The sequence below is a fragment of the Poecilia mexicana genome, unplaced genomic scaffold (assembly GCF_051168715.1).
Source record: "Poecilia mexicana isolate PSO_F unplaced genomic scaffold, ASM5116871v1 scaffold_1, whole genome shotgun sequence".
NCBI lineage: Eukaryota > Metazoa > Chordata > Actinopteri > Cyprinodontiformes > Poeciliidae > Poecilia > Poecilia mexicana.
Window position 1 is genome coordinate 7,847,862 of NW_028263370.1, and position 12,917 is coordinate 7,860,778.

General features: G+C 37.4%; 2 protein-coding genes across 2 annotated transcripts; one reads left to right on the top strand and one right to left on the bottom strand.

Annotated features, from left to right (window-relative positions):
- Positions 1–1,285: 1,285 nt before the first annotated feature.
- LOC106928173 (perforin-1-like) lies at positions 1,286–4,391 on the bottom strand. Its single transcript, XM_015004249.2, has 3 exons — positions 4,316–4,391; positions 3,599–4,134; positions 1,286–2,658 (listed from the first exon to the last, which is right to left on the bottom strand). The coding sequence occupies exons 1-3, from the start codon at positions 4,364–4,366 to the stop codon at positions 1,473–1,475; spliced, it is 1,773 nt and encodes a 590-aa protein (XP_014859735.2). The 5' UTR covers positions 4,367–4,391; the 3' UTR covers positions 1,286–1,472.
- Positions 4,392–9,529: 5,138 nt separating this feature from the next.
- Positions 9,530–12,044, top strand: LOC106928179 (myeloid-associated differentiation marker-like). Its single transcript, XM_015004256.2, has one exon. It carries the CDS (start codon positions 9,910–9,912, stop codon positions 10,798–10,800), a length of 891 nt encoding a protein of 296 aa, XP_014859742.1. The 5' UTR covers positions 9,530–9,909; the 3' UTR covers positions 10,801–12,044.
- Positions 12,045–12,917: the final 873 nt, after the last annotated feature.

Sequence of the window (12,917 nt, forward strand, 5' to 3'; positions counted from 1 at the left end):
TCTGAAAAGTACATTTTCTGGGAACACCACTGGTTCAAACCATGTAATTTATGTTTCCCCGATTAAAGTTTTCAGCATGCCCATTCTAAGTTCATGTCTTGTATTTTGGTCAATCCTTAAACCTAAAAACATGACTAATGTCGGAATGGGTAACCCTGAGGTGGCAACATTCAACTACCTGAGAAGATGTTCTTCTACTTGGCCTCATCAAATCCTCAAGATTATCGTCCCATTAAAACAACACTTTCATACCTTAATAAAAACCATCGCTTTGAATATATCAATCTGAAAACAAAATTTGTAATCATTGTAGAAAACTGCAAAACAAAATTGTGTCAAATGGCCATTATGAATATTTAATCCACAACATATCCATGCAGTTATTCAGGTTATCAACATTTTCTAACAAAAGATTTAGTTTGTCTTTTGGACCTCTTTGTGTTTTGACTTTTAGCTTGGAACGACCAAACTTCCAAGCTCTAAGTCACTGAATGCTAACATAGCATTCACTTTTACTCCATCACTCAAAGTGATAGTCTTCACAACTTATACAAGAGTATAATGTTAAAATGTCATATCCCATGGTTCTCCAATAGAGGTAAAATTGACATTAATACTGTGTTTACCTCACTGAGCAAACAACCAAGCACAAAAAATCCCCAGTTAGCCTGACATGCACACTGTTTTGGTGCAGCAGAAAGCCTTAGCACACTGGATAAACCCATACATGCTTGGATGAACATTGAAACTCTATGTTTGAGGTATCTATCTCAACTACTAGAGATAGTAGTAGAGTTAACCAAAAAGTTAAAAATAATAATAATAATTTGTCAATTCATTTAAAATGTGATTTTTGAGCAACAAAATCAAATTTTGAATGAGAGTTTAGCAGCGTCAGTAGGAGGTGGGTGAACAGAAACATTCACATAAAATGAAGTGTCTGACATTTCCTGTCCCATCCAGTGGATTCCCTTCCGTCACTGCTGCAAGCTTGCAAATGCATCCTACTCGAAAACATATTTTTCATCCATTTGATAGAATCTTGGCCAGGTTATTTGATTGAAAAGTGCTCTAATTTGAACTAAAGTTATTGTCAGAAAGAATTGTTCACATTAGCAACTTCCCAGTGAGTATTGCCTAAAATATACTGTGAAATGAAGCATCTGCCTGTATTTAAAATTAGAGACGTGAAAAAATACAGTCATCTATTTAGAGAAGTCCAAATATGGATTTTAATATAATAAAACATTCTCTTAACTCTTACAATAATGAAAGAGACACTTCATTGTCTTTGTGGATGCTTTATTGGAATATTTTGCAGACAGGAAAGAAAAGTGAAAGCAGGATTATCGGTAGGTATTTTCACTGATGTATAATAGTGATATGATATTATTGCGAAAATTTTTCCACACAAAAGTGAAAGAAGAGACACTACAAGCAAATGCATTTGTTTTCTTTTTCAACAAATTATCTCAAAACTGGTCTAAACCTGCCTGTCTAGTTGGTTTAAAAAACTTCTTCATGGAATTGCCCAGCAGAACCCCATTCCTGGTGTAAAACTCTTTGGCCAGTGAGGGATCCATGGGGGAGGAAATGTACTCATCACACCGACTTCCTCCCAGACTTGGTGCACACTCCACAGAGTAAGAGAAGAAGAACGTTCCATGATTAAACATGCAGCTATCTGACACAGTCCCTTTTCGGAGATCAAAAGAGCACTCGCCAAGCAGATCACTATTCCAGCGTGTATCCTCATCATATACAGAAAATGTCAACTTGTTTTGCATATTGATGACAATGGGTCCAAAATCAAATTTTTCTCGCCATCTGGGATTGTCATCATTACTGATTATGTCAGTGCGCTTTAGCTGGTCACCATACTTAACCTCCACTGAACCATCTGTCTCGTCAAAGGTATCACCATACAGGCCCCTTGCATAAAGTTTGTACACCTTCAATGTTGCAAGACCTTTTCCACCAGGACAACAGTTTGCCTTGACATTTTTGTTGCCGTTACACACACAAGCACAAGGATCTCTTTTGTTGGATCTATGTCCAATTTGACAGGATTCAGAACATTTTTTCAGCACTGCATTTTTTAAAATGTACTGTTCCACTTCTTTTTTCAGGCCTTTTTTTGCACGGTGATTATCTGGAAGTATGGTGTGAAGCGGTTTCAAGTTATACTGCACGATATCAGGTATGGTTTTAAGAGAGTTTAACCAGTTTTTATACACATCAGGGTCCGAACCACCCCCAAAAAGCGCAACTCCCACATCATCCCCACCAGTGACCTCTGTGAAACGCTCATTAAATTCTGAACTGAAACTTTGTCCTGAGCTCAATTTTTTCTTCTTGTCTTCACAGTGTTTAGTCATGGCTTTAACACTAGCGCTGTTAGCAAAGCTAGCTGATGCTTCAACCGTCAAACAGTCACTAACATCTGTTGCTGTAAACCCATTCATGGTTGCCTTGCAGGTCTGAAAAGAGGTTGTTGCCTTTATTTCCCCTCCAAGATACACCTGTGTGATATAATGAGTGCCATACGTGTCGATCAGGTCGCGATATGGTGACGCTTTTCCAGGACAATATGGAGGCAGAGAGTTCACAGCTGCGAGAAAGTCATGACTCAAAGGAGGACTAGTGGTCAGTCTGTACCTGTGGAGCAGAGAAAGAATGAAAAGAAGTAAAGGATTGTCACAGAGTCAATTTGAAAATATCATGGTGGTACATGAACATGTTGATGTATGATTTAATCATTTTCATAACCTTTCCAAAACCCATGTTGCAGATTTTATTTGAACAGACGGGGGAGCTGGTGGGATCACCTTAAAAACTTTTATAATTTTCCTAAATCTATCTTATAAGTAGAATTACTGATTTAATGCAATGTATTGATTATTGAATGTTGCAGTTTGTATGGTATTAAACACACAACTTCATTTCATCGATACCAGATACTCCTAGGTCAGACTCAGCATTTGATCCGACTAAAAACACAGGAATTAGTGACTCCTTACACTAAGTAGACCTACAATCACATATGTAGACTTTCAGTCACCCAGATTATGACAATCCTTAAGTTCTCTTATTTCTCGAAGACTTTTCACATTTCATCCAAAAAGCATCCTCAGTTCTGAACATAGTTGGAAGTAACAAAATATAAAGTCCCTTTTCAGCTAATGCCTACTTGTTATCTCGACTTAGATTTACTCGTTTATTATGGTTTTCCATTAAGTACTGGTTTTGGTACCAGCCCCTTTACATGGCCGGGTTTCCAAGTACACCAAGTAAACCTGAAAATGTGATTCATAAGAGATCGTCATCACATCCCAAATTAGTTCAAATATATTCATTCAGTCACTCATTCTCCTTTTATTAATTGTTTTGTATTATTAACTTAATAGAATGTCAGCATGAAGCTCATTAAGTTTATATGTAATGAAACATATTATATAATGACTTGTGACTGATATATTTGTCACTCCTGTTTGCTTTATTGTAAACTCCTGCCATAATTTTGGCTATTTAAAACATTTCTCAATGAACACAAAAGACACCCATCCAACTCTTTAACAGCATCCATGTGCATCCTCACCTGTAAAAGTTACAATTGACAGATTGGCGGACAAATTCGTAGCGATCGCTTTTGGATTTTTTCATTCCAAATTCAGAAGCCCTGGAGTGTGACCCTCCAAGGCCAACACCAACAGTGACTGAAGGGTCCACAGGGATTTCCAAACCGATCTTCCAGTCGTTGGAGACCGATGATGTGGAATCGTTGACGAGAGATTCGACAGAATCATAGAGCATGCTGGAAACCTTCATACTGCACTTTGGGAAGCTTCTCCAGTCCACCACAGAGACTGGGACCTTCTGGTTCTCTCCATTCTGGTAGCTGTTTTTGTACATTTTGCAAGTGCCGTTTCCAAGGTCCCATGTCTCAGTGTCGATGACATAGGCACCTTTCCTCTCCATTGTCACAATGTCAAAGCCTTCTCCACCCAGGTTGTAGCCGGGGACAAAGTGAGCCATTTCACATTGTTTTGGAGAACCAATAAAACTCATGGTGGATGAGAGTCCAGGAGGAATCCACATCCAAAACAGAAGCATGAGCTGCCAAAAGTTTGCCATCTATGGGGGAATAAAATCAAGGAACATCACACAAAAACACAAAATCCACAGTGTTAATTTTAAATACATTTCCTCACTGCTTGGAATGGCAACAGAAAATAAAACAAGTAAAATTTTGTTTAAATAGATAAATAGAAAATAATTGGAGCAGGCAAAGAGGAAAAGTATCTTGGTACCTTACCTTGACTGTAGATGGCAAGTTCTGGTCAGCGGTTTCCAGCTTCCAACTCATTTACAGCACCAATGCAGAGGTGGAGCTACAGTGCACAAATGTGTACAAATGTCATTCTTACATGTGCTATTAATATCAGTTTAATTTAGGAGTTACTTTGCATACACAGTGACATGCAACAACTTCTCTTGGGCCTCTCAAGGTTTTGTTTGGTGGTGACACGCCATTGGAGTCAATCATTTTTTTAATGTGTACTCACTTGATCACTGCATGACTGACAAGACAGGTGTTTGAGATCATTTGCTTATTATGTAGTCAATGTCCATGGTATCCTTAGGCCTCAGGATTAAGTTTGTCACCCAGGTTGTTATTGTAGTTTTCTGTCACCAGCCTTGCCATTTTTATATGTTTCAATCGTTTTATCTGTAATTTTAATGTCAAAAAGATTTTCATCTTCTTGCAAATTTGCAAAGAGTCCCACTTTAAACATGACATCTTGAGCAATACTGAATGTTTAGACAGAGGTAACATGAACAAAAATGCATCAAAATAGTTTTTACGTGCTCGGAGTGTTTCTAAAATTAAAATGCCCTTGATGTTGCACCATAAAAGAATTAAAGTCTAAAAGTTACCTTCAGGTTTGAAACTTGAGTCTCAGACTCAAGTATCTCTGGATGAGGTTTTTCTGTTCTAAACCTCATCACTACATGCTATCTTATCCTTCAATGTTTTGGTGGCTCCCTGGAAAATAAAAAAAGTAGTTGTATAAAAAAAAATACAATATATTACTATTATAAAGCTCTTCAGGACAAAAACTACTTTCTCAGTTTGTATTTTCTTATTTTTAATGAAAACTGTAAATGACTTCTGACTTTTATATGTGGCTCTCAGTCAGCATCATGCCACAGCTTCTAAAGAGCTCATAAAATATTTCACAAAATATGCCTGTTTTATTAAGCTGTGGTAGAATTTCTCACTAGTCAGGCGTACATTTTTAGACTTCCCCTTTCACAAACATCACAAGTATTTATATTTTCTTGAAACTCATCTGAATATATATATATATAAATATAAGTGTGTCTGTGTCTCTGTGCATGTGTGTGTCTGCGTGCGTGCGTGCGTGTGCGTGCATGAGCATGGGCGTGTATGTATGTGTGCAAAATACAACTAAAAAAAGAATGCTTAAAACAAGGAGGGGCGTACCTTTGTGCTAGAGAGCACTCCTCTTGTAAATTCTAAGAAACCTTAAGTATGGATGGAGAAGTGGAGTTTTGATTGCTAACGTCATTCCCACATTGTGTTCTCTTTATGTTTATATTTATAAGCAAATAACTACCCGTTTTTATAAATTACTGCTTTTAGAACTTTTTGCTGAAGTACTAGTCTTTCTAAAAGTTGTGCAAGCTTGGGAATGGCTTTATCTACCTGTTTGAGGTAAACCATGAAATGGCAGCCTTTCTGGTGCGAAACTTATTTTTGTAGATAGTCTTCTCAGACACAGACTATTACGTAAAATAGCACAACTCACTACTCACCCGGCAGAAACAAGTCGACAGCCATCTAATGCTGCTTTTGATCCTAAATGATTGACCCAACTTGAATCTAAATGATTGTATTCTCCAGGCTTTTTAAAACTTTCTTCTGGCTCATCGTATAATATTAGGTCTGCAGCTCCAGGTAGTTAGTTATGTGGATCGCCTCTGAGGGTAAATCCTCAAGAATATAAGAGAAGTCTTTTTTTACCGAGATAATACAGATCATGTCCTAAATATACACATATGTTTTTCGAGATACCTCGGCTGTTCCAGCCTGGTTAGGGCTACTCCTTGTGATCAATTTTGCTTTGTTTTGGATCGGAGAAATCTCCTTTCGGACCTCCGTCGGCATTTAAGGGCGTCATCCACGTCACAAATTGCTGGGTTTCATTCTAAGTGTATGTCCTGTATTTTGGTCAATCCTTAAACCTAAAAACATGACTAATGTCGGAATGGGTAACCCTGAGGTGGCAACATTCAACTACCTAAGAAGATGTTCTTCTACTTGGCCTCATCAAATTCTCAAGATTATCGTCCCATTAAAACAACACTTTCATACCTTAATAAAAACCATCGCTTTAACTACATCAATGTTCTGAAAACAAAATTTGTAATCATTGTAGAAAACTGCAAAACAAAATTGTGTCAAATGGCCATTATGAATATTTAATCCACAACATATCCATGCAGTTATTCAGGTTATCAACATTTTCTAACAAAAGATTTAGTCTGTCTTTTGGACCTCTTTGTGTTTTGACTTGTAGCTTGGAACGACCAAACTTCCAAGCTCTAAGTCACTGAATGCTAACATAGCATTCACTTTTACTCCAGCACTCAAAGTGATAGTCTTCACAACTTATACAAGAGTATAATGTTAAAATGTCATATCCCATGGTTCTCCAATAGAGGTAAAATTGACATTAATACTCTGTTTACCTCACTGAGCAAACAACTAAGCACAAAAAATCCCCAGTTAGCCTGACATGCACACTGTTTTGGTGCAGCAGAAAGCCTTAGCACACTGGATAAACCCATACATGCTTGGATGAACATTGAAACTCTATGTTTGAGGTATCTATCTCAACTACTAGAGATAGTAGTAGAGTTAACCAAAAAGTTAAAAAAAAAGAAAAGAAAACAAATAGTCACTTAATTCCTTTAGAATTAGATTTTTGAGCATCAAAATCAAATTTTGAATGAAAGGTTAGCAGCGTCAGAAGGAGGTGGATGAACTAAAACATTCACATAAAATGAAGCGTCTGACATTTCCTGTCCCAGACAGTCGAACTGCGCTTTCCGTCACCGCTGCAAGCTTGCAAATGCATCCTACTTGAAAGCACATTTTTCATCTCTTTGATAAAATCTTGGCCAGGTTATTTGATTGAAAAGTTCTCTAATCTGAACTAAAGTTATAGTCAGAAAGAATTATTCACATTAGCAACTTCCCAGTAAGTATTGCTGATATTCAAAAATCAACCTTATATTTAAAACCACCAAGCACCACGTGGACAATTACATGACTATTCTGGTGCATCCTCCTGTGACTTGAATTGACAAAACAAAGAGATCTAATCTCAAGTGAAAATGAGAAGAAACAAGATTGAATGCCTCCTATCATAACTCACTATTTCAAGTCTTTATTTTGCTGTTTAAAGAACAAATATTTTAAAGCTTTTTTTTTTTTTACATGAAAACGTTAAAAAAATGACTTGCAAAATGGTTTGTTTTTATTGTTTTCCAGTCTCTATGATACTGATGCTTAATTTGAAAAATGATCCAAAAACCATACTTTACTAATTTGGAAATAGTCTGACTCAACGACATAATGATAAGGCCCTTTATCTAGAATTCAAGGCATACATGCAATGAATTATTTGTCAGTAATTCAGTAAGGGTGCAGTAAATCAATGCTGCAATGTCTGCACATTCAGCAACTTGGCCCCATTGAAAGGTTGCAAATCATGCTGTAACCACAGCAGGGTTGACCTAGTGAGATAAATTGCTGATGACAGCTTTGGTACTTAGATACTGGTATTTATGACAGTTATAACTCAGAGACCTTCTTTGTTCAGTGCTATTCTGGGAAAGGCAACACAGCACTTAGATGACATGATAGGCCACAACGGAAAAAGAGTTTTAAAAACATGCAAATAAATACAAATTCTGAAAATAAACATGAAATCCCTAAACATTGTAGCGATTGCTTTCATGAAGAGCATTTGTGATCTTATACAGGCATAACATTTTAGCCACTGGCATCCATGTCTCTACTACTTTACCTTTTAGAGGGTGGGCTATACAATATTAAGAAATAAGATAACATTTTGTCCTCAAAGTATGTGTGATAGAAGCTGGGATGCATAAGCTTAAGGATTTGAGTGAGCCAAATGTGGTTCTTCTTTTCAAGGGCAGACCATGTTGGAGAACCTCTGCAGCTGCTACTACTGTGAAGTGTTCTCAACCTGCAAAGGACTGAGCCACTAAAAGTGGTTCAGAGGAAGAGGAACAATAGTCAACTGACAGGACTATAAATAACTACGTTTGATTAATGCACATTTACAGCATAGATTAGTTGTGTGGCTTTTCGAACGGATGAGCTACTGTGTGTTGTACATTGATGATTTTATCGATTGTACTTGACAAAATGTAATGTCTTTTATTGTTTTCACAAGTGTTAGCTATACGTGTTTATGATGTTTTTTATGCTGAAATGTGCTATAGAATTAAACTTGATTGATTGTCTCTCAGACTGCTGAAGACATTTATGCTAGTTCTGATTATGAGTTGTCATTACACACAGTGCAATTTGTTGACACAAATGCATGAGAACTGGATCATGGACCAATGGAATAACATAATCTTGTCTTGTCATGTTTTCTTTTGCATCATATTGCTTTTGCCACCAGGAAGTTTGAAGCAAAAATATTGCAGGAATGGCTTAAGGAGTACAACAACAGGACTGAGCTATCATAATTAGCCAGACGCCAGTCTATCTGTTTGCGCTGGACAAACAATTCTGCTCCACAGAACCTCCATGACTTAACTGATCTGCTAACATCATAGTGCCAGATAGCAAAGCATATCTTAGGAGGCCTAGTCGGGCCCCTGCATGGGCTGTTTTGGTTGCAAAAGGGGGGAACAACCCAATATTAAGCAACTTGCCAAAAATAATATGTCTCTTTTTATGTACTTATTAATCTATTTCTCATTCATTTCAACAGTGACTGTAAGTCACAACACAGTATAGAAAACTAAGGCTTCCTCATGCCTGCATGCAGTTAAAAAATAACACATTTCAGACTGCTCCTGAAACCCACTTTTTTCCATTTAGACTGCTCAAACATTTTTCCATGCCTAAATTTGCAAAGGGAAAACAGATGTTCTGCACCTAATCATCTTCATCTCTCTGGGGGATTGAGCAAGCACACACCCAGAAAGTGATCTTGTAAAGCAACGCTTAAGTGAGCAACAGGGCCCAACAAATCTTGTCCTAAAACAAATATCCCATGTGTAATATCGTATTTTACCTAATAAACTGGTGTGGTGTCAAGGTTATTGCTCTTGCTTGAGAACAAAGGAACTGCTTTTCATGAGAACTGAAGGTAGGAGGATGACAGCTATGTTTGCATTTGCCTTGTTTTGTGGTTATTTGCACCTACTGAAAGTGCACTGCTGCAGCCTCAAAAAGGAAGTAAGCAAGTAGGCGAGGTTCATCTTTTACTGCACCACTGCTTCAAAACATATTCCAAGAGGTGCTTTTTTGAATTGTTTCAGTAAGAAGATGACACATGGTGGAGAGAAATAGAGAAGAATTTGATGCTTTAAATTATTCTTGGCTTTTTTATATTTTAATGGCTTGTTTTCATGGACACTGCTGGAGAAGATTCTAAAGCTCTTTTTTGCTGTATTTTCGGGTGATTATACCACTAAAAGCTAACAGGACTGAGCTGTGGACCCTCACTGTTTTTCAAAAAACGGAATCTCCAAGAAGTCAGCTGAGGGATCGTTTGCAAAGTCAACGCTCTGTCTTGTGGACGCTCTGGATTGCACACACTCAACAAGCTGACAATGCCTGTGATTGTTTTGGAAGCCCGAGACTTCACCAGTCCACTGTTTTTGGTGCGAACATTGGAAGTCTTCTCTAGCTGCACAGCCTTCAGTCTTGTGGCCTCTTTGGAACATAAAAGCTCAAACAGCTCATCTGATCCTTCATCGGACACATTCAGTATCTTCTGTATGTTTACCTGGTGTTTCTTCTTTGTGATCACCCTCCTCATACACATTATCAGCATCATCCAGTTCCACAGCCTCATCCCAATATCCTGGAAGAACCTGACCATGACGGTGGCACTGTTGGGAGTGATGATGAGTCTCAGCTCCACTGTGGTTTTTCCCTGGATAGTCATGGATCATGGAACTGTGTCTCCACGTGCTTTGGCTGCTACAGTGGCTTCTGGTCTCACCTTCGTGGCCTATGCCGCCGAGTCTTGTGTTCTTCGCACTCAAGCGCACGAACAAAGAGGCTACATAAGCAGCTTGCCTGGTTTCCTTAAGATTATCCAACTTTGGGGGGGTTTGAAGATGATCCCTCTCATGGTGATAATCTCCAATATGACGACTGGAATACTTTGGCAATTTTGGATATGTTGCGTCTCATATGGAACCTGCATCTTCATATCACTCGTCATCCTGGTGGTGATACTGGGTGACTTTGCTGGGCGATGCCTCCTGCCTTTTGACAGATTTTTGGCTGCCTTCAGTCTGATCGGGGTGCTGCTCTACATGTTGGCCACAGTTATTTGTTTGACCAAGATACTGCAGATGGGTGAGACGGAATCCAACCCACATAATCTCAATGTGGTCATCATGGAAACAGTGGTTTCCAGTGTCACACTCTTAGCTTATACGGTGGACCTTGCCTTCTCCATCAAACTGTTATGTGACAGGAGTCACATATGAAGCTGGTGGTGATGTTTATGACTGATTTTCGCTACAAAACCTTAATAGAAAAGCAATCAAAGTGATTCAAGTTTTGCTCTTAATCATTGCTGTCATGACAAGCTGTCTTTCTAACCCAGGTCATGATTGTGGTTGGTGTGCCACCGCTGGTGATATTTTGGGTGCCTCACCTGGTTCTTATGAGACACGCTAGTATCATCAATTTACAACCAGGGTTCAGCAACCAGCAACTTTTGTCAAAGTTTTTATCAATGATCTTTCTGTCCTTAAAAAAAAAAAAAACAGGACATAACTAATCAAAAACTCACAAAGTATGACTAACTGCAACAATTATGATTTTTAGGCAATTAATAGGAATAAGATTAAAATCTAACTTCTGACACTGCCAAACGTGGGAAAATACTGGAAATGTACCTAGGGGGAAAAAATCATTTTCTTCATATTTTAGTCAATAAAATTTCAGTAAATTTCCTCTTCCTAGGAAAAACAACTTCCCTAAGTAAAAATTAATCTGCCAAAAGAAATTAAAATGTAATGTAAGTTCTACTGCAAAGTAAAATTTGCAGTAAAGTCATAGTTCACTGCATAAAACTGTCTCTTTCTCAGCTGAGTCCTCCCACCAAACATGTGCTAATGATATAGAGAAGATGTATATTTTATGATGAAAGAACTGAAAATATATATTTAAAAAAAAAAAAAAAAAAAGGCCAAACACTGAATTCAGAGTTGTGCTGTTGTACTAAAGTTTTCACTATCTTCTGACAGATTTCTGATTCATTCTAACACTGGTGTGGATTCTCAACTATTTCATCACACTGAACACTTCTCCAAAGTCAACTAAGCCCAGTCTGGCTTACCAAGTAGTAATTGGCTTCGTATTATAATTGTACATTATCAATTTTGGTTTGATCGAGCTCTCAAAGATGTCCAAGATTGGTGTTTTCTAAGGTGTAATGAAAAGCTTGAGAACTTAACCACTGAACTAACTTGTAGAGTTTCACTAAGCGCTATAAAAGGGATTGGTTTTATTGTTCTAAAACAAATATGTGTCATGCTGCCTTAAATTGAAACTGACCGTGGAAATGTATTACTTGAGTGTAGTTGCCATCAAAAACCACTAGATGGCAAGAAAACAGCATGATTTCATATCTTTTTAAGCTTCATTTGAACATGTTGAATGCTGTTCACATCAAAATCATTGTTTATCATATAAGATTTTTGATCAATAAATTGTCAAACTTTAACATCATCTTTGTCTATAAAGTTAATTGTTCATACATTCAGATAACTCATGTCTTTACCATGATTAGACTCTGTACTCTGAATGCAATAGGTTGTATTTAAATTGAGGAAAAATATTTTTAATGATAACTTTTGCTTACACCTACGAAAAAACCCCAACATTCAGTTTGTCACAAAGTAAAACATCGCATGAGACCAATCTGAAAATTGACTGATACAGTACTCCACAGGAAGGGTAAGCCACAATAGATCAGTAAAAAATCTCGTTGTTCACAGTGTCTTGTGTGCATGCAAACAATTGAGTGGAAGGAAAACATGCAATATAAACATATATTTACTATACTGAGATTTTTTTTCCTGCTGAAAATATGTCTGATGTCGTAGACGTGACTGCTGTGACTTTGGACCAGCAGATGTATACCCAAATTATCACTGCCTGTAAAAACCTCACACTGAACATCCAGCAAACTCTGCCTTTCCACTCTACTCCATGTCTATTACATTTCTCAGAAAGTAAAACATTGTATAAGACCGATATGAAAAGTAATTGGACCTTGATTTTTAAATAAAATGTACTTTTATCAGTGAAGTGGTTGGAATACCAAGTAACAATCCAGTTCATTTTCTTCTTGGTCCAGGTAAGACACAGATATTGCTTCTGGTCCAGTAGTGCAACTTAATACGCAGAATGTGACACCAACTAAAAATCGATTTTAGTTATTTATTTTTAAAGCTGAAATTTGGGTCTTCACCACCCAAATAGAAATACACTAAATGGTTAAAATAAATCACTCTAATATGAGTTTCACTTTTTATATTTTTAAATATTGAAATAAACTGACAGATAAACGTGTAGCGTTTAACAATGCTTTACT